At 41.8% G+C, this 23034-nt stretch overlaps 1 protein-coding gene across 4 annotated transcripts in view; it reads left to right on the forward strand.

Moving 5' to 3' along the window:
- LOC134344379 (latent-transforming growth factor beta-binding protein 2-like) overlaps nt 1-23034 on the forward strand; it is a 510939-nt gene that overhangs the window by 355116 nt on the left and 132789 nt on the right. For all 4 annotated transcript variants that reach the window (XM_063044071.1, XM_063044078.1, XM_063044088.1 and 1 more), the window contains 4 exons: nt 3990-4115; nt 4212-4337; nt 4435-4560; nt 22472-22597. In XM_063044071.1, the coding sequence (XP_062900141.1) occupies nt 3990-4115; nt 4212-4337; nt 4435-4560; nt 22472-22597 (504 nt within the window). The remainder of the gene's footprint in view (nt 1-3989; nt 4116-4211; nt 4338-4434; nt 4561-22471; nt 22598-23034) is intronic.

Here is a 23034-nt window from a genome sequence, read left to right on the forward strand (position 1 = left end):
AGCCCCTGGCTGCTTTGGGCACCACGTGCAGGGAGGAGGCCCATGGGCTGTTGGACCGCTGTACGATCCCCAATTCCTCCATCCTCTTGAACTCCTCCTTCGCTAGGCGGAGCTTGTCTGGGGGGAGCCTTCGTGCGTGGGCGTGGAGGGGTGGTCCCTGGGTTGGAATGTGGTGCTGTATTCCGTGTCTGGCCCCAAGAGTGCTTGGGCCATGGCTGCCAGTGTGAAGTCCCACGTGAACCGGCTGGGGCCAAACTGCAGTTGCATTGTGCGGGTGCCGTAAGTCCGTATCGTGCTGCTGTTTGCGGCCCTCAGGGTAGGTCCCGGCTCCCTGTTGCGGGTGTCATACCTCATCGGGGGTAAGACGCTGATTTCCGCTCCGGTGTCGACCAAGAAGCGGCGTCCCGACTGTCCTGGTGGCCAGCCGCTTATAGCCTTTAGCGGCGGCTGGCCCTGGCGTTTCCTGGGAACTTGCAGGGCGGGTGACAACGGTTGGCTTCTGTGCCCCACCGCTGGTGGTAGAAACACCACTGTTCATTGGCCTCCTTACTCCTGCCTCTGGGTGTGTGCGTACTGTTGCCGGGCCTGGTCTGGCCTGCTGTTGGGCGCGTGGCTAGGTAATCTGTCCAATGGACACCCCGCTTTTCCTCTTGGCTTTTCACAGCATGTCTGCCTGGGCCGCCACCTTCCGGGGGTCACTGAAATCTGTGTCGGCCAGCAGCAGATGTATGTCCTTGGGCAGTTGCTGTAGGAACGCCTGCTCAAATATGAGGCAGGGCTTGTGTCCTTCAGCCAGGGCCAGCATCTCGTTCATTAATGCTGATGGCAGCCTGTCTCCCAAACCATCCAGATGTAGCAAGTGGGCACCTCGCTCACGCCGTGAGAGGCCAAAGGTCCCTATGAGCAGCACTTTGAATGCTGCATATTTGCCTTCTTCTCTGGATGACTGTATGAAATCCTCAACCTGGGCGGCTGTCTCCTGGTCAAGGGAGCTCACCACATAATAGTAACGCGTGGAATCAGAAGATATCTGCCGAATATGGAACTGGGCTTCTGCGTGGTCGCAGCATCCAGAAAGTTGGCAGTTTTAGCGAAACTGCGTGAACAGATGAAGAGTCGGTCATCTTTGGTCCAAATCCCGTTTGGACCGTTGGGGTCACCAATGTAGTGATGTGCTACACACAGAGCTAGAAATAACGACACACAGTCTGTAGGTTCCACTCAAGACCAGTTTATTCAAACTTCATGGCACTGGCTTTTACGCAGTTCCGTTCCTGCCCTCTCCGGGCAGAAATGATGTCAGAGGTGCATTACAAAAGTCTTTTCCCGCACGCAGGCTTTCTTCCCTTGCTGGCGAAGAAGAAAGCCCAGTGTCATTTTGGGGCTGGCCGCTCTGCTGACGTGCACGCCATTTTGTGAGCCGGTTCGCCTGTGTAGAAAGTGGGTCGCCACACAGTCAACATTTTGGTCTAAAACCCTTCATCAGAACTGGAAAGGAAAGAGATAAAAGCCACTGTTAAAAAGTAGGTTGAGAGAAAGGAGCAGAAGCTGGCAGGTGGTAGGTGAAACCAGGTGAGAGTGAAGATGAGTGGGTGGGGGCAGATAATGAACTAAGAAGCACCTCATTCCTTCCCCCAGCTGCTTTTTCTGGCTTTTGCCTCTTCCTTTCTAGTCGTGATGAAGGGTAAGACCCAAAATGTCGACTGTTTATTCTCCTCCTCAGATGTTGCCTGACCTAAGTTCCTCCAGCATTTTGTGTGTGTTGCTTAAGATTCAGCCGAATTTCTTCCATTTAAAAGATTTTTCCAACAAGCTTCTCTTTTAATTGCAGACTCTTCTTATTTGTTTTCCATAACCCTTCATGATTTGTACACTTCTTTTAAATGTCCTTTTAATCTTTTCTGCAATCCCTTTAAGATCTTCATGTTGATTTGAACCATTGTGCACAAAATGGACACAGTATTCCATTTGTGACTTAACTAATCCATGGAACAAACTGCCAGCACAAGTGATGCATGTAAGCTCAATTTCAACATTTAAGAGAAGTTTGGACAGGTACGTGAATGGTAGAGCTATGAAGGGCTAAGGTCCCAGTACAGGTCAATAGTAGCAGGCAGTTTAAATCGTTCGGAACAGTCTAGATGAACCAAAGGGCCTGTTTCTGTGCTGTATCTTTCTATGACTGTATAGCATTATTTCCTTTTGTACTCTAGCTTCTGTTTATAAAATCCTGGATCACTTATGTTTTAAGCATTTTGTCGAACCATTGTCAAATATTTGTGCATATCTACCCTCAGATCTCTATTCATGCATTTCCATTAGAACTGTGCTCCTTTGATTGTTTTGCTTCTGTTCATTTTCCTATCAAAATACATCATCTCAAAATTCTTTGCACTAAATTTCAAAATTCAAAAGAAATTTATTATCAAAGTACATATATGTCACCTTATACAACCCTGAGATTAGTTTTCTTGCGGGCATACACTGTAAATCCAAAAACACAATACTGTAAGATCAATGAAAGAGCTCATCCAGCAGGACAAACTAACAACCAATGTGCAAAAGACAACAAACTATGTAAATTCAGAAGAAAAAATAATAATAAGTAAATAAGCAATAAATATCAAGAACGTGAGATGAAGAGTCCTTGAAATCGAGTTCAGTGATGGGGTGAGTGAAATTGAGTAAAGTTATCCTCTCTGGCCAAGGGGTCAATGGTTGAGGGGTAGTAGCTGTTCCTGAATCTGGTAGTGTGGATCCTGAGGCTCCTGTACCTTCTTCCTGATAGCAGCAGTGAGAAAAGGGCATGGCCTGGATGGTGATGGTCCTTGATGATGCTTTCCTGTGACAGTGATCCATGTAGCTATGCTTTCTTTATAATTGCTTATGTGCTGACACCAGGACAGATCCTCTGAAATGATAACACTGAGGAATTTTAAGTTGCTGACACTATTTATTTCTGATCCCCCGATGAGGCCTGGCTCATAGACCTTTGGTTTCTTCCTTCTGAAAGCAATAATCAGCTCCTTAGTCTTGCTGACATTGAGTGAGATATTGTTGTTGTGGCACCACTCAGCCAAATTTTCAATGTCCCTCTTATATGCTGATTTGTTGCCACCTTTTATTTGATGGTTCTTTTCATGTACCATATCTCCATCAATTTTATCGCTTTTCTGAAGTCTGTTACTTTATTGAAAGTTTTATGGCATTTTCAGAATTTGAAATTGTTTCATTTCCTTATTCCCTAATATAATTTAACTAGTCCCTGATAATAGGTCTCCTTTTACTACTTGGTTTTTACAGTCCTATGCAACGTTTTACTTTTTATGTAATAATTACTAGCTCATTCTCATTTTATTTTAGCCATCTCTTATAGTTTAGTCATATGTTCATTGAATACTCTGAAATATCTGTTTAAATGTTTCTCACAGTTCATCTACTATTATATCTTTTAATACAGTTTTGTAGTCTACTTCAGCCAATTTGTCCTTGCACTGAGGTGATTAGCTTTATTTAAGAGAATACCTTTGGACTTTTGTATACAGTATCAGTTTAAAATGCTATGAACGTTTTCATCAGATTATTATCACTGTCACTAGTGAATCAGTTAGTATGAGAATGTCTTTTAATCATGTAACGTTATAGAAGAAGAAAGTAAATATAGATAGGAAAACTGATAATATTCTGTGGAAATAAATTCTCACTCCTTTTTCATGTTTATCTGTATCTGTAGCTAAGTTGTTAACTGGGAATCTGGGATACTCATCTGAGCATGAATTATATGAAATGTGCCCCAATTGAGTTCGCACTTAGTTGAATACTGATAGTAGTGCCTATAGATCAAACACCCTGATTTTCATTTTGGTCTTTGAACTGCACATTTACACAATTAACTGTGCTCTGTTTGTATTTGATCCTACACTGAATTGTCCATGCTTCAAGTAACAGTCTGCTGAAACTTGAACATAGTTACTATATTTTCTATGCAGATATTGATGAATGTATATTCCATGATATTTGTTTGAATGGACTTTGTACAAATACTGAGGGATCCTATACTTGCTCAGACTGCAATCCTGGATACAGAATATCAGATAACAGACAGGCATGTGAAGGTAGGTCTAATGGAGGTATGATGTAGAAATTGAATAACATCAACAGAATGCTTCTGTGGTTTGAAATAATGGAATTTATTATCCTTTACGCTGTAGACATTGATGAATGTTTATCTCATGATGCTTGTTTGAATGGACTTTGCACAAATACTGAGGGATCCTATACTTGCACAAACTGCAGTCCTGGATACAGAATATCAGAAAACAGACAGACATGTGAAGGTAGGTATAATGAAGGTATGTTTTAGAAATTGACTGCAATAAACCAGAACATATCTGGCATTTTAAATAATGAAATTTATTGTACTTTATGCTATAGACATCGATGAATGTATATCCCCTGATGTTTGTTCCAATGGACTTTGCGTGAATATCGAAGGATCCTACATATGTTCAGTCTGCAATACAGGATACAGAACATCAGAAGACAAACGGACATGTGAAGGTAAGTATGGAGGTACAATGTACAAGCTAACTGCAATTAAAGCATAATGATTCTGTCTATAATTCCACTGGTTGGTGATATTTCCATCTCTTGCCTTTAAATTAGATTATATTAAAATATCACAAACAAGAGAATGTCTGAAGATGCGGAAAATCGGAGCAACACACACAAAATGCTAGAGGAACTCAGCAGGCCAGGCATCATTTAGGAAATGAGTACAGTCAACGTTTCGGGACGAAACCCTTTGGCAGGACTATAGGCCAGTTAGTCTGGCTTCGGTGGCTGGCAAGATGTTAGAGTTGATTATTAAGGTTGAGGTTTCTGGGTACTTGGAGGCACATGATAAATAGGCTGTAGTCAGCATGGTTTCCTCAAGGGAAAATCTTGCCTCAAAAATTTGTTGGAATTCTTTCTAGAAATAACCAGCAGGATAGACAAAGGAGAATCAGTTAATGTTGTGTACTTCGATTTTCAGAAGACCTTTGACAAGGTACCACACATGAGGCTGCTTAACAAGCTACGAGCCCATGGTATTTCAGGAAAGATTCTGGCATGGATAAAGCAGTGGCTGATGGGCAAGAGGCAAAGTGTGGGAATAAAGGGAGCCTTTTCTGCCTGGCTGCCAGAAACTAATGTTGTTTTACAGGGGTCTGTGTTGGGGGTGATTCTTTTGCATTATATGTTAGTGATTTGGATGATGGCTTTGTTGCAAAGTTTGCAGACAATATGAAGGTAGGCAGAGGAGAAGATTGTTTTGAGGAAGTAGAAAGAAGCAGATTAGGAGAATGGGCAAAGAAATAGCAGATGGAATGCAGTGTCAGGAAGTGTATGGTCATGCACTTTGGTAGAAGAAATGAAAGAGTTAACTATTTTCTAAAAGGAGAGAAAATACAAACAACTGAGGTGCAAGGGGACTTGGGACTCCTTGTGCAAGATTCCTTAATTTGCTGGTTGAGCCTGTGGTGAGGAAAGCAAATGCAATGTTAGCATTTATTTCAGAAGGACTAGAATATAAAAGCAAGGATGTACAGTAATGTTAAAAATTTATAAAGCACCAGTGAGGTCTCACTTGGAGTATTGTGAGCAGTTCAGGTCCCCTTATCTTAGAAAGGATGCGCTGAAACTGGAGAGGGTTCAAAAGAAGTTCACAGAAATGATTCCAGGATTGAATGCCTTGTCATGTGAAAAGCATTTGATGGCTGTAGGCCTGTATTCACTTCATTCAAAAGAATGAAGGGTGACCTTATTGTAACCCATCAAATGGTGAAAGGCCTTGATACAGTGGATATGGAGAGAATGTTTCCTATGGTGGGAGAGTCTAAGACCGGAGGACACAGCCTCAGAATAGAGCTGCGTCCTTTTGGAACAGAGATGAGGAGGAATTTCTCTAGCTAGAGTGTGGTGAACCTGTGGAATACTTTGTTACAGGCAGCTGTGGAATCCAAATCTTTATGTATATTTAAAGCAGAAGTTAATAGATTCTTGATTGGTCAGGGCATGAAGAAATACGGAGAGAAGACACGAGATTGGGGCTGAGAGGAAAATTGGATCAGCCATGATGAAATTCCGGAACAGGCTCGATGGGTCAACTGCTCCTATATCTTATGGTTTTGTGGAGTATAAGAAATGGAGGAGGAGGAGGAGAAGATGGCGACGTGACACAGTGCACGTGGCCTCTCCAGTGAATGATATCTTTGTCAAGTAGGGTAGTGTGCACAATTCTGATTTGATGGAGACAAATGTGAGAGTACAGAGGAACATCTGGAGAATCTTCTGAAATGCCCGCTTCGCTGCCATTGCTACTGTGTGGTAACTGGAATCTCCGGAGCAGAAGTTTCCGAATCCTCGGCTTTGCTTGTTTCGGCGGCCGGGGTTAGGTCGAAAGCGCTCGGGAGGCTGCATCGGAGGTGCGAGTCAGAGGCTCGGTTTTCAGATGGATGGACTCAGTGTCAGCTGTGGTCGGCTGCTTCCAAGGCATCGGCAGTTGTCGGTGCCTTGGAGGTTTATGGCAGGGAGTTTCTCCCTTTTGCCGCCTGCTATTGGGGACTCAGGAGTCGATCAGGACTTGAGACTATTTTTTAACCGTGCCCATGGTCTGTTCTATATCAAATTATGGTATTGTTTTGCACTGCTGTAACTATATGTTATAATTATGTGGTTTTGTCAGTGTTAGTCTTTGGTTTGTCCTGCTTTCTGTGATATCACTCTCAAGGAACATTGTATCATTTCTAAATGCATGTATGCATTTCTAAATGACAATAAAAGAGGACTGAGTGTTCTCAGAATCTAAAAAATGCAAGAGAACGAAATAAAAAGAGAGACTTCAGGATGGCTAAAAGGCATGAGGTTGCCTTAGTAGACAAGTGAAGGAAAACCCTGAAGAATTCTAAAGATATGTTAAGAGCAAAGGATTGCAAGGGACAAAATTGGTCCACTGGAAGATCAGAATGGTAATCATGCATGGAACCAAAACTGATGGGGGAGATGTTAACTGGATTTCTTGCATCTAAATTTTCTCAGGAGACGGACACAGGGTGGAGAGAAGTGAGGTAAAGCAGCGTAGAGTTCATGGATCCTATACAGAATACAGAGAAGGAGGTATTAGCTGTCTTGATGAAAATTAGGGGGGATAATCCACAGGACTTGATGAGATGTTCCTTCAGACCCTGTGGGAGGTAAGTACAGAAATTGTATTGGCCCTAGCAGAGGTATTTAAATCATCCTTAGCGACAGTCCTGCTGAAGGGTTTCAGCCCGAAATGTCGAATCTACTTGTTTCCTAGATGCTGCCTGGCCTGCTGAGTTCCTCCAGCATTTTGTGCGTGTTACTTATATTAAAATATGTTCAAATCCATTCTGCATAAATACCAATTATCTTAAACACAAAAGTTCAAATTGAAATATTTAGGTGATTTTTTATATCATTGCATTAGATAGCCGTATCTTGGTTTATAATTTTATCAGTTACATTGAAAGTGCAAGATCATTTAATATTCCATCGGAGTAAATTCAGAGAAAGTTTTTAATTATTCACATTTTTGCTGTTTATTTTCGTAATAAATTTATTTTCTGTTTTCAGCATAAGCACATTTTTGAGAATATTAGAAAATGATATAGACATACAGAGTATTTCATAAACTGCAGTTGGCAAGATTTTGCAATTTTAGAATATTGAATATTAATTTTCCCCAAATTAAATCTGAACACAAAATGGAACATTGGATTAACATGGAAATACTAAATACAGTTATAACATGGCTAAAAATCAAATATGACATAGTCAAAGTCAATGGAAATGATAATAAGATTTGGCTGCTATATGATTCAGTGTAAATTAGTTGAATTTGTAGACAAAGGATGGAAATATCTTCCCTTCACTATCGTCCCATTTTATGACACAATGGAAATCTAGGATCTTTTTTAGAAAATAACTTCCCACTAGGGAAAAGATACTTAATCAACTTCAGAGATAATTAGAGAATTTCTGTGTATCCTTTTTTCCAAATATTACTAACAAGCAAGTGTTCTTTAGTCTATGACTTTCATCATATGTCAGTCTAAATATTTACTTTCCATGCTCTTAAAATTCCATGATTCTGCAATTCTATTTTAGATTCTAAATAATAAAAATATCCAGCCAGTTTTCTGAGTTAATTTATTCATACACTTCAGTTGTAAGTTTACACAGATTTATTCTGTTATATAAATAAAAAGAATAATAAATCAGTGTCAGTGAATTTAAAGATGCCGATTGCAATAAGTGGACAATTTTGAATACAGTACTTATTTTAGACCTCCAAGAAGCTTCTTGATACATTAGCATTCTTTATCTATTAGCAATGCTTCTAACTAAAGTGTAGGGAACTGAGAAAAACAATGACAAATATGTGAAAGATATACAAAGCACAGGTGGAAGTCTTCAGTCAAGTGATAAAAGTAAACCAGGAGCCAATTCTCTGCTGGTTGACTGTTGATATGGTTTCCTGCACACCAGAAAGACAGGAAATCGTTTGTAGACAGTGACCCAGATTAATGTTGAAATGGAGAATCCATCTGTTTGAGTCAGGTGGTCAGGAAGTGATCCAACTCTACCATTAAGGGGAAGCCCCAGGATTCCAAAGACAAAGTAAAGGGACAGAAACTTCAGTCCTTGAACTATTTACTTGACCTTTGTGTTCAAGGAATAATACACTGTGCATTTGCATTGCATCCTATGCATTTAAAGTAATGGAATATGAGACTCATGTAAAAACGGACTTATGTATAATGCTTTATATGAAATAAATGCTATTTCCATTAGTCAGCAAGTCAACAACTGTAGGCCAAAGTAAATAAGAAGATGATACTGTATAGGGGGTGACACAGTAGGGTAGTGGTTAGTGGATCACATTACAGCACCAGTCAGTGATCAATGATTGGGGTTCAATTCTTGTTGCTGTCTGTAAGCAGTTTGTAAATTCTCCCCATGACCGTGCGGTTTTCCTCTGGGTGCTCTAGTCTCCTCTGTTTCTCTAAAGACATACATTTAGGGTTGGCAAGTTGTGGACATACTATGTTGGTGCTAGAAACATGATGACATTTGCAAGCTGCCCAGCGCAATCCTCGTTGATTTGATTTGACACAAACAATGCATTTTGCTGTATGTTTCAAGGTATATGTGACAAATAAAGTTCATTTTTTAATCTTAAGTCATTCAAGAACCAAACGTCTAGTACGAGAGGGCATGACTTAAGGATTGAAGGGCCCCCGTTCAGAACAGAAATGCGAAGAAATTTTTTTAGTCAGAGGGTGATGAATCTATGGAATTTGTTGCCATGGGCAGCAGTGGAGGCCAAGTCATTGGGTGTATTTAAGGCAGAGATTGATAGGTATCTGAGTAGCCAGGCCATCAAAGGTTATGGTGAGAAGGCAGGGGAGTGGGACTAAATGGGAGAATGGATCAGCTCATGATAAAATGGCGGAAAAGACTCGATGGGCCAAATGGCCAACTTCTGCTCCTTTGTCTTATGGTAATTTTTCCTGTAACCCTTAACTCCTATAATCCAAAGGTCTGTCCATCTCAGCCTTGAATGACACCGTTTCTGCAGATGTTTGGAGTAAACATTTCACTGTATTCCCTGTGATAAAATAATTTCCTCCCTGACCATTTTAAGTAGGCAATTTTCTATTCTAAAACCATATCCCCAGTTATAGATTTCCCCATAAGAGTCAAATCTATCTCAGAATCAAATCCATCAAGCTTCCTCAGATTCTCCTTTATTTCAATGAAATCACTTCTCATTTTCCTAAACATCATTAACCATAGGCACACTCTTCGTTCATTTTTCGTAAAATAATCCTTTCATTACAGACGTCAATATACTAAACTTCCTTTGAATTGTCACTAGTACAACTATATACCCCCTCAAAATAAAATTAAAACTTTATGCAGTATTTCAGTCATTGAAATACATTTGGAAATATCATCAAAACAAAGTTGGGGGTGGGAAGAAACATTGCCATATCTAATTATTTTCTGTGAGAAATGGTCCAATTTGCAGGAAGAAAGGATGTTATGTATTTTATACAAAAGAAATGAAGGAATAAGCAAAAGGGCAGAGAATAGGATAGCTCTTTCTAACTCAGCAGTGAAATGGTTTGTTCTTTTCATGGAAAAGAAGTAGTTAACCAAAGAAAATAATTTACTGTTAAGGAAAATAAGTTTTAAAAAAAGGTTAAGATGGCTTCTTTAACAGAAGAGACTTTGCTTGACATGTTTATTTCTAGTTAATTTTATTGCATGTAGCATGTGATTTTTTTTTAAAAAAGTAATGCCAGTGTGCCAGCTTACACAATTCTATGGAAACTTCTTTGCGGCGTACAGCTCGTACATTATTTGGAAAACAGTAACATTAATACAAAATTGATTTAGAGTACTAAAAGTCTTTTAAGTGGTTGTAATTTTAATGATAGATCAAACTAGTTAAAAATATTGTTGGGTTTTATTCTGCCATCTGTTTTTGTTAGAATTGAAGGAACTCAAAATCTGTGCAGTTATTTATTATTTCGTAGATTCTAAATGATATGTTTCAAAGCAGTAGACCTTAAAATATTAATGTCAACATATTAATATTTTAGAACCATTGAACTATGCGGTACTGAAAATCAAAGTTATCCAATATACAGCTTGCCAGAAAAGCATTTAAAAATATCTGGCAAATTCTTTAATGCTTATATTGTAATGTAAACCAGACAGCAGAAATAATATTTCCATCTGACTTAGCAGTCCTGAGGTACTTATTGAAAATACAAGGATGGTAACAAGCATTTTAGGGATGTTAATGAATAAAATCTTCAAATATATTGGAACACCAACAATGCAGGCTTTATTGCCACCGCAGGAATGTTTGTGATTTTTTTTATAGCACAGAAGAGGCAGTTACTATCATCAGGCTTCAGTTAAGCCTAAAAGTTCCCTGGCATCCTTCCCCGGGATATAACCTTGTTTTGCTGATTTTTGGAGCAAGGATGGCCTTTGATAAGTTACATAACACAAAAGTGTAAGCAAGACAATAATGAGAAAACAAGTATTAGTATAACTCAGACAATAATGTAAATAAAGTGGCATTTCCTATAATGTATTATTGGTTGCCACAGCTCTGATGAATAGTAATTTTAAAATGCTGCAAAAATTTTCCTATTTAAACCTGCTTTAATGTGTTTGACACCCATACATTCACCTTAATCTGCCTTATTCTCAGAATCAGAATTACTGCTGCATTGAATGAGACAATTTGGCTAATCAAGACTATATCATCCTCCTCTTTCAGCCCTGGAACTATTTTTATCCATTTCAAATTATTACCTAGCTTTCTTTAGAATACGGTTGAATTGGTCTCCACTACCACCAGGCTGTGCATTCATGTAAACAAAAGCTCCTAATCTCACTTGTTATTTTACTAATCAACAATATTTTTGACCTTTTAATCAACAGGAAATGTTTCTTTTTATCTATGCATGCAAGCTTGATTTCACTGTTTAAGAGCAGTTTGGATAGGTACATGGATGGTAAGGGTATGGAGGGCTATGGTCCTGGTGCAGGTCAATGGGATTAAGCAATTTAAATGGATTGGCATGGACTAGATGGGCCGAAGGGCCTGTTTATGTACTGTACTTTTCTGTGACTCTATGACTACTCTGTAGCCTTCATGATTTTTTTTCTATCATTCTACTTGTATTTGTCTCTGTTCTTAGGAGAACCTTCCCAGTTTTTCCTGTCTATCCGTATAAGAAAAGATCCTCATCTTTTCTGCTCTTTTTCTAAAGATTTCTTTCCTAAAATGGGTATCCATAATTACCATTGTGGCTGAGCCAGTGTTTTATAAATGTGTGCACTACAGTTATTTACTAAGATTCTCCAACAGCACGTCCCAAATCCATCAAGAAGAAGAGCAGTATGGGAATACTTACCATCTGTTTTTGTGGCAGATTTTCACGATTATCAAACAATCAATTCATTTATTTTCTCTGAAAGCGCAATGCCTTCCTGATAGAATAGTGGCTTTCTACTCTCAAACAGGAAGGAGCTTCAGATGTTGCTTCCTCCCTTCTTTCAATTTCATTACATCCTACACCACCAGCAAAAGCAGGGTACATATTATTGCATGCAGTTAAGATGTGAAAGAGCCTTGATAGAGTGGATATGGAGAGGATGTTTCCTATGGTGAGAGAGTCTAGGACCAGAGGACAGAACTTCTAAAGAGAGGGGTGTCCTTTTAGAACGGAGATGAGGAGGAATTTCTTTAGCCGGAGAGTGGTGACTCTGTGGAATTTGTTGACACAGGCAGCTATGGAGCACAAGTCTTTAAGTATATTTAAGCCAGAAGTTTTATACATTCTTTATTGGTCAGGACATGAAGGAATATTGGGAGAAGGCAAGAGATTGGAGTTGAGAAGGAAAATGGATCAGCTATGATGAAATGGCAGAGCAGACTCGATGGGCCAAATGTCCTAATTGTACTCCTATATCTTATAAAATACATATCCCTCTTTTGCCCTATATGCTTACCTAGGCACGCTACCACAGTCATGTGTCTTTTCTGGAAACTTGCCTGAGCTTCTCCCTCCTCCTTCCCTCTTCTTCAATTCCTCACTCTGTCCCCCCTTTACCTCTTCTCTTCTCCTCATCTGCTTATCATCTCCCACTGGTGTCCTTCCTCCTTCCCTTTCTCCCATTGTCTATTTTTAATCTCCTATAAGATTCCTTCTTCTCCAGCCCTTTACCTTTACTACCTATCACCACCTAGCTTCCTACATCAAACCTAACTCCCCCACCCACGTGACTTTACCTATCACTTTCTAGCTTGTTCTCCTTCTGCCCTGCCGCCACCTTTTCATTCTGGCATTCTCCCCCTTCCTTTCCAGTCCTGAAGAAGGGTCTTGGCCAGAAATGTTAACTGTTTATTCATTTGCATAGATGATGCCTGACCTAAGTTCCTCCAGCATTGTGTATGTGTGTACGTGTGTGTTTGTGTCTTTAGGTCATCGGTGTTAAATTCTTCACTAGGTCATACCATCTGCTATTTGTTACATTCATGTTCTATTTTTAATCTTTTGACCACAGTTGCAAATGAACTGCAGATTGAACAAGTAAGTATAGTCAGTCAATCTTTGTGACCTTGGAAATATTATCATCCTGAAAAAAAAATGTGTAAAATCCATGTGTTACTTAAGAAGAAAATTAAATAAACTTTCTTTGTATAGAAAATCTCTACCTTCTTAATATTGTGATGGCCTGCACATTGAAATATAACTTAATACACAAACACCAGTCTGAAAAGAACTATAAGCATGAAAATTCATCATACATTTTAGATTGACTGATGCTGAAGAGACCATGTTAGTCATGCTGAGTTGCTGCAGTTCAGCTTGCAATATGTGGCAGATTGATAGTCATAGTCAGACTTTATTGATCTCGAGGGAAATTGGGTTTCGTTACAGTTGCACCAACCAAGAATAGAGTATAGATATAGCAATATAAAACTATAAATAATTAAATAATAATATGTAAATTATGCCAGGAAATAAGTCTATGACCAGCCTATTGGCTCAGGGTGTCTGACCCTCCAAGGGAGGAGTTGTAAAGTTTGATGGCCACAGGCAGGAATGACTTCCTATGACGCTCAGTGTTGCATCTCGGTGGAATGAGTCTCTGGCTGAATGTACTCCTGTGCCCAACCAGTACATTATGTAGTGGATGGGAGACATTGTCCAAGATGGCATGCAACTTGGGCAGCATCCTCTTTTCAGACACCACCATCAGAGAGTCCAGTTCCATCCCCACAACATCACTGGCCTTACGAATGAGTTTGTTGATTCTGTTGGTGTCTGCTACCCTCAGCCTGCTACCCCAGCACACCACAGCAAACATGATCGCACTGGCCACCACAGACTCGTAGAACATCCTCAGCATCGTTCGACAAATGTTAAAGGACCTCATTCTCCTCAGGAAATAGAGACGGCTCTGACCCTCTTGTAGATAGCCTCAGTGTTCTTTGACCAGTCCAGTTTATTGTCAATTCGTATCCCAGGTATTTGTAATCCTCCACCATGTCCACACTGACCCCCTGGATGGAAACAGAGGTCACCGGTGCCTTAACCCTCCTCAGGTCCACCACCAGCTCCTTAGTCTTTTTCACATTAAGCTGCAGATAATTCTGCTCACACCATGGGACAAAGTTTCCTACTGTAGCCCTGTACTCAACCTCATCTCCTTGCTGATGCATCCAGCTATGACAGAGTCATCAGAAAACTTCTGAAGATGGCAAGACTCTATGCGATAGTTGAAGTCCGAGGTGTAAATGGTGAAGAGAAAGGGAGACAAGACAGTGCTGCTGATCACTCTGTCTGACACACAGTGTTGCAAGCACACATACTGTGGTCTGCCAGTCAGGTAATCAATAATCCATGACACCAAGAAAGCATCCACCTGGATCGCTGTCAGCTTCTCCCCCAGCAGAGCAGGGCGGATGGTGTTGAACGCACTGGAGAAGTCAAAAAACATCACCCTCACAGTGCTCGCTGGCTTGTCCAGGTGGGCGTAGACACGGTTCAGCAGGTAGACGATGGCACCCTCAACTCCTAGTCGGGGCTGGTAGGCGAACTGGAGGGGAGCTAAGTGTGGCCTAACCCCGTAGGCCGGAGCAACTCCAGAACAAGTCTCTCCAGGGTCTTCATGATGTGGGAGGTCAATCCCACCGGTCTGTAGTCATTGAGGCCACTGGGGCACAGCGTCTTTGGCACAGGGACGAGGCAGGATGTCCTCCACAGCACAGGAACCCTCTGGAGACTCAGGCTCAGGTTGAAGACATGGTGAAGTACTCCACATAGCTGAAGGGCACAGGCTTTGAGCACCCTGGTGCTGACACCATCTGGGCCTGCAGCCTTGCTTGGGTTGAGACGTTTCAACTGTCTTTTCAGCTGTGAAGCCCACCATGGTGGTTTCGTGTGGGGGAGGGGTATAGTCATGAGAGCAGGGTGGGGGACTGTGAGGAGGAGTAGTAGGGGAGAGTGGAATATGTGTTGGTTGGGGGCCGACAGCAGATGAATCATGTGGGGGATGGGCAGGGGCCACAATGTCAAATCTGTTAAAGAACAGGTTAAGTTCGTTGGCCCTGTCCACACTGCCTTCAGCTCCTCTGTTGCTAGTTTGCCCCCACTCCAGACCTCTCTCATGTTGTTCTGTTGGAGTTTCCACTCAAGCTTCCTCCTATACCTGCCTTTAGCCTCCCTGATCCTGGCTTTCAGGTCCCTCTATATTGCCTTCAGCTCCTCCTTATTTCCATCTCTAAACACCCTCTTTTTTGCATTCAGGATGTTCTTAATGTCCTTTGTTGCCCATGGCTTGTTATTTGAATGACAAAGGACAGATCTTGCTGGAACATTGCAGTCCACACAGAAGTTGATGTAACCAGTGATGCACTCTGTGAGCCCATCAGTATCCTCTCCATGTGGCTCACAGAGTGCCTGCCAGTCTGTCACCTCAAAACAACCCTGGAGCTCCTCATAAGCTTCCTCCAACCATTTCCTCACTGTTCTCGAGGTTGCAGGTTTGCTCTTCACCAGAGGCATGTAGCAGGGTTTGAGATGCACTAGGTTGTGATCTGACCTTCCCAATGGGGGGAGGGGAGAGGAGCTGTATGCATCCTTAATATTAGCATACATCAAATCCAGAGTCCTCTCCCCTCTGGTTGTACAGCTCACATACTGCGTGAAGTTGAGCAGTGTTCTAGCCATGGTAACCTGGTTGAAGTCACCCGAGATGGTAATGAGGGCACTCGGGTGCTGTGTTTGTAATCTGGCTATGACGGTGTAAATGATGTTACACGTCGACGTCGGGTTGGCAGAGGGAGGGATGAACACAACAACCACAATTGCATGTGAGATTTCCCTTGGCAAATAATAAGGCCGGAGTCCAACAGCAAATAGTTCAATATCCGGGCTACAAACACGTTCCTTGATCGTATTACGACCAGGATTGCACCATCTGTTGTTTACCAGAACAGCAAGCCCCCCTCCTTTTACACTTATCGCTCGCAGTGCAATTCCGGTCATTCCTGGAATAGCCAGGAGTCAGAGAACATTTCGGGACAGTAGTGAGAGCAGAAGAAGAGTGAACTCCTCTTCTCCATAAGACTCTGTTGTCCCGACCTGGTCCTCTTCCTTCTCCTTTTTGATCCTCCTCTGCATCCTCTGTGTGTTTTCCTCCAGATTTCAGCCGGGGTGTCTGCCGCTCTATTCGCTAAACCGGCTGGCATAAGTGCAATCAGCTGGTCCCTGGATGTGTGACTTCCTTGGAAAAGCAGACTCCAAGTATTGTTTCCTTGACATGTGAATGTAAAAAAGTTCTCAGTCAAAACCCTAGCAGGATAAGTCACCCTTACTAGAGCCTTTCTTCCCCTTCCGTTCCTGGCATATGGCCTTGCTCTTTAAGCTAAACCATCTTGTCTGTAATGTTCAATACCTAGATGTTTGGCAACAACATTCCCGTATTTCAATAGAACTATCATATAGACATGTAAAACTCAATATGCTCTCAAGACTCCAGTGCTTCAACAAATGAACCAACAAATACACAAGCTTTCTTTCTTCTCTTTCAGCAATCAGATTTGGAGATCCTTGAAGACACCGGTATCAGATTTATGTACTCTTTCCATTTTCTCTCCTTGCCAAATGCATGGTACTGACGTTGTGCTGATTTCTACTAAATGACCCCTCCTATATATATCATCCCTATCCCTCCATTCCTTTCATATTATGTTGATCTAAAAGTTCCTTAAACTCCGCAAAACTGCCTGCTCCCACTACTACCCCTACTAATCTATTCCAGGCACCTACAACCCCCTGTGTTGAAACAAAACTTCCCTCCTTTAACCTTAAAAACATGTCCTCTGATATTTGACATTCCTACCTGAGGGAAGAGATTCTGACTGTCTATGTGTACTATAATTTTTAAAAGCCCAGTGAGGTCTCCCTTGACATCTGTCTACACTGAGCTTGCATAGTCTCCCTATAATTACATGGGTTTCCTCCAAATGCTAGTGTTTCCTCCCACATTCCAAAAGATGTATGGGTTGGTAAATTAATGAGCCACTATAAATCACACTTACTGAGTAGGTGAATGGTAGAATGCGGGGGAAATTAATGGGAATGTGGGGAATACAGACTACTGTGGGATTGGTTAAATGGTTGCTTGAAGGTCAGCATAGATAATAAAGTGAAGGGATTGTTTCCACACTGCATGGCTCAAAATTATCATTCTATGAGTACTGGATGATTAGTATATTCTGTACACATTAATTGTGCACACGCAGTGCATGTGTTAATGTGTGAGGTAATATTTCAAACTGAGCCATGCTAAAATATGTGTTCACAACTTGTGCATGAAAATGGAGGCAAATGTGCAACTCAGTGCTGAAATAAAGGTGTCTTCAAACTGATTTACATTAGCAGTATTACTTTTTCATTCTCTTTACCCTTCCCCATCCTCTCCATCTGTCCATCTCCCACACACTCTTCCCACTGCCCCCCACTAGTCTCCTCTGCCTTCTCCACTTCTTTCCCGTTATTCTATTCTGCAGCTTCCTCCCCTTGCAGTCATCTTCAGCCCTTTGTCACTTCCACCTATCTGTTTCCACTCTCTCCTCCCACTTTTGCCTAACGCTCGCTCCCCCCACCTGGATCTACCTGTCACTTACTAGCACTTCCTCCAGCCCTTCCCTCCACCTTTCTTTATCTTTTTATCTCTTCTATCTTTCAATTTAGATTATGGTATCTTGACCATAATTCTTGACTTCCTCAAGAATTTGTATGTTGCTCCAACTTCCAGCATCTGCATTTTCCTGTGTCTCTTTTATCACTTTCTTACAGCATCTGAACTTTCCCGCGATTTCTGTTTCTGTTGCAAAAACATAATTCTAATGTTTTGCTTGTATTCTGGGCATAATCTAACAGAAAGTAAGAAGAGTAAAAAAAAGCCAACAATGCATAACACAAAATAATTTGTTTCTTATCTCAATCCCAAATGATACTGGCACAAAATCAAGAGAGTAGAGGATATGAATAATGTAGAGCCTAGTCGTTAGCTGAGCAGGTGTGAATGTCTGTTAACCTTCTACTATTATTTTACATGGTATCTTTACAAACAAAAATGACAATCCCTTATCTGATCTATCGCAGAATCCTTTCTATGTCAAGATCATCACCTTAGATGATTACGGTCTTATTCTTTTTGGGTCTTTAGCTCCCAGTGGAGTATAGGCCATTGATGACCTCCCATTTCCATCGTACAAAGTCGATGGTATGGTTGGAGTTCATCAATGTTTCTGTAATCCGTTGTGTCCACTGTACAAGGGGGTTGGTCTATACAGCTTCACCAGAGCCCTGTTGGCTGGCCTTTCCCATTTCCACCTCTCACAATGAGGATGTAGAGTTGGACTTTGAGAGTCAGAAAATCACCTTACTTGTCATATAGAAAAAAAATCCACAACCCAGGAATAATAATGCATGTATACATTTCTAAATGACAATAAAGTCTCATAATCTAATATAAAGTTATCATATTTATTCATACTCCTCTTCTTATGCTCTTTAAGGAATTGTTTGCCATATATCTATCTCAACTGACTTATTCCATTGCAATGACCTCTGGTTCTCCCAAAAAATGAAACTTTTTCTCCATGTTTAGCCTGACAAGGACCCTCAGGGCTTTATCAGTTTTAGTCAAGCTATGTTGCACACTATCAGGAAAAGAAAATCAAAACTGGACAACATAAAGTACAGCACTATCCTCATCTCCTCTCAGTTAGGTGTTTTCTATAGAGCAAGCATGAAAGAGCAAGGATTATTTGGAAATATTCAATGCCAAAGCATTATGTTTGTATCTTTTCTTAGTTTGCCTTCTTCTCATTCATTTCCAGCTGATAAGTTCTAGCACAAATTTTCTTTACCATCTCTTTAAATTAAAACAAGGTCATTTCCAAAGTTATGATGGCAAAACTTAACATAACAAATAGAAGCTGGAGTGGACAATACAACAGTTAACAACAGGAATTCTGCAGATGCTGGAAATTCAAACAACACACGTGCTGGTGAACGTAGCAGGCCAGGCAGCATCTCTAGGAAGAGGTACAGTCGATGTTTCAGGCTGAGACCCTTCGTCAGGACTAACTGAAGGAAGAGTTAGTAAGAGATTTGAAAGTGGGAGGGGGAGGGGGAGATCCAAAATGATAGGAGAAGAAAGGAGGGGGAGGGATGGAGCCAAGAGCTGGACAGGTGATTGGCAAAGGGGATATGAGAGGATCATGGGACAGGAGGTCCGGGGAGAAAGACAAGGGGGGGGAACCCAGAGGATGGGCAAGGGGTATAGTCAGAGGGACAGAGGGAGAAAAAGGAGAGTGAGAGAAAGAGTGGGTGTATAAAAATAAATAACAGATGGGGTACGAGGGGGAGGTTGGGTATTAGCGGAAGTTAGAGAAGTCGATGGTCATGCTATCAGGTTGGAGGCTACCCAGACGGAATATAAGGTGTTGTTCCTCCAACCTGAGTGTGGCTTCATCTTTACAGTAGAGGAGGCCGTGGATAGACATGTCAGAATGGGAATGGGATGTGGAATTAAAATGTGTGGCCACTGGGAGATCCTGCTTTCTCTGGCGGACAGAGCGTAGGTGTTCAGCAAAGCGGTCTCCCAGTCTGAGTCGGGTCTCGCCAATATATAAAAGGCCACATCGGGAGCACCAGATGCAGTATATCACCCCAGCCGACTCACAGGTGAAGTGTCGCCTCACCTGGAAGGACTGTTTGGGGCCCTGAATGGTGGTAAGGGAGGAAATGTAAGGGCATGTGTAGCACTTGTTCCGCTTACAAGGATAAGTGCCAGGAGGGAGATCAGTGGGGAGGGATGGGGGGACGAATGGACAAGGGAGTCGCGTAGGGAGCGATCCCTGCGGAAAGGGGGGTGGGGGAGGAAAGATGTACTTAGTGGTGGGATCCCGTTGGAGGTGGCGGAAGTTACGGAGAATAATATGTTGGACCCGGAGGCTGGTGGGGTGGTAGGTGAGGACCAGGTGAACCCTATTCCTAGTGGGGTGGTGGGAGGATGGAGTGAGAGTAGATGTGCATGAAATGGGGGAGGTGCATTTGAGAGCAGAGTTGATAGTGGAGGAAGGGAAGCCCTTTTCTTTAAAAAAGGAGGGTATCTCCCTCGTCCTGGAATGAAAAGCCTCATCCTGAGAGCAGATGCGGCGGAGACGGAGGAATTGCGAGAAGGGGATGGCATTTTTGCAAGAGACAGGGTGAGAAGAGGAATAGTCCAGATAGTGTGAGAATCAGTAGGCTTATAGTAGACATCAATGGATAAGCTGTCTCCAGAGACAGAGACAGAAAGATCTAGAAAGGGGAGGGAGGTGTCGGAAATGGACCAGGTAAACTTGAGGGCAGGGTGAAAGTTGGAGGCAAAGTTTATAAAGTCAACGAGCTCAGCATGCGTGCAGGAAGCAGCGCCAATGCAGTCGTCGATGTAGCAAAGGAAAAATGGGGGACAGATACCAGAATAGGCACGGAACATAGATTGTTCCACAAACCCAACAAAAAGGCAGGCATAGCTAGGACCCATACGGGTGCCCATAGCTACACCTTTAGTCTGGAGGAAGTGGGAGGAGCCAAAGAAGAAATTATTAAGAGTAAGGACTAATTCCACTAGACGGAGCAGAGTGGTGATAGAGGGGAACTGATTAGGTCTGGAATCCAAAAAGAAGCGGAGAGCTTTGAGACCTTCCTGATGGGGGATGGAAGTATATAGGGACTGGACATCCATGGTGAAAATAAAGCGGTGGGGGCCAGGGAACTTAAAATCATCGAAAAGTTTAAGAGCATGAGAAGTGTCATGAACATAGGTAGGAAGGGATTGAACAAGGGGGGATAAAACCGTGTCGAGGTATGCAGAAATGCGTTTGGTAGGGCAGGAGCAAGCTGAGACAATAGGTCTGCCAGGATAGGCAGGTTTGTGGATCTTGGGTAGGAGGTAGAAACGGGAAGTGCGAGGTGTGGGAACTATAAGGTTGGTAGCAGTGGATGGGAGATCGCCTGAGCGGATAAAGTCGGTGATGGTGTGGGAGACAATGGCCTGGTGCTCCTTAGTGGGATCAAGATCAAGGGGTAAATAAGAGGAGGTATCCGCGAGTTGTCGCTGTGCCTCGGCAAGGTAGAGGTCAGTACGCCAGACTACAACAGCACTCCCCTTATCGGCGGGTTTAATAATAAGGTTAGGATTAGTTTGGAGGGAGTGGAGAGCAGAGCGTTCCGAAGGAGTGAATTTGGAATGGGAACAAGGTGCGGTGAAGTCGAAACAGTTGATGTCCCATCGGCAGTTAGCGATAAAGAGATCCAGAGCAGGCAGAAGACCAGAGCGGGGTGTCGATGAAGAGGAGGGTTGAAGACGGGAGAAGGGGTCATCGGTGGGGGTGGAAGAGTCCTTGCCGAAGAAGTAGGCTCGGAGACAAAGACGGCGGAAGAAGAGTTCCGCATCGTGGCGAACACAGAACTCGGAATACAGCAGTCAATCCCGTTTCACCATTTGGTATGACTCTGGCTGATCTTGTGCCTTCTCCGTTTCCCTAATATTCTCACCTAAAAAGGAAAAACTTTAGACTTAAAGAGAGCATCTATACTTACCCAAAATTTTCTTCATATTTGAAGAATTCTCAACAGTGCTATGTTCTTATTTCAAACAAATCTCATCACATTTATGAGGAATAATTCTCCAAATTGCTTTGTCTTTTGCCAGCATTTTAAATGGGTGCATCAGCACTTTAAGTTGCATTAATTTTACATGGCATTCTTTAGCCAATATGATTGAAATAATGTTCTGTTAATGTAAAAGTATGCGCGTTGTACCACACTCAGTTAAATGAAATATAATCTCAAAATCATGCTCATCAAAAAGACAACCACCTATACCAAAGAGTCCAGTACAGACTTAAAAGTATTTTTTTTATCTTTGATCTCTGGTATTTTCATGTCTTCTTTTTCTCTCTCTGTGCTTTTTAAAGAACCAATTAATTGTAAACAGACATGAACAATGGAATCATAGAAGATTTGTGATGCAAAAGGAGGACTCTATACCCATCAGGTCCATGCTCATTGAGCAAGAGCAGCAGAGTAAACAGGATTTTGGAAAATATTACCAGTTAAGGTATAAGATGCAGGATGATTGAAAGAAAAACACCAAAATGCCAGAGGATTAGAGAAGGTGGAGAATCAAAAAGAATGAAGAGGAATGATAGCAAGAAAAATCTTAGTGCTCCAACATTGTTACGTTGTGCAAATTTTCTGCACTGTTCAAGTTTTCTAATCTCCCTATCAATGTTCTTTTACAGACATCAATGAGTGTTTGAATAAGGACATCTGTGGTCCAAATGGGGAGTGCATAAACAATGAAGGGTCCTATTTCTGCCAGTGTGCCAGTGGTTTTTCCAGTAGTCCTGATGGTACAAGTTGTCAAGGTAAGATATCATCAGGATAGACCTATGTTTCTGTATGTCACCCTGTTAGTAAGTTGAAAAACTTAGTAACATTTAGTAGGATTTCCTTTTACTGCAGAAATCACATTTTCAATTATCTTCAAGATTTTTCATTTTTTCAGAAGATAATTGAGTGTGTGGTATGATGTTCCCAAAATACTTCTGTATGAAACTAAGCTATAGTTAATATGGAGCAATGAAAATGAGATTTCCTTTGATTGCAAGATGCTGGCTACACTTATTGTATGATAATAAAACCAAAGAGATCATACGGCATAGGCCCATTTCCCTCATCAAATCTGCTCCACCATTCCATCATGGCTGATTTATTATCCCGCACAACTCCATTCTCCTTCCTTCTCCCCGGTAATCTTTGACACCTTTACAGATCAAGAACCTATCAACTTCCACTTTAAATA

This window comes from Mobula hypostoma, chromosome 1 (genome assembly GCF_963921235.1).
Source record: "Mobula hypostoma chromosome 1, sMobHyp1.1, whole genome shotgun sequence".
In the NCBI taxonomy this organism is placed as follows: domain Eukaryota; kingdom Metazoa; phylum Chordata; class Chondrichthyes; order Myliobatiformes; family Myliobatidae; genus Mobula; species Mobula hypostoma.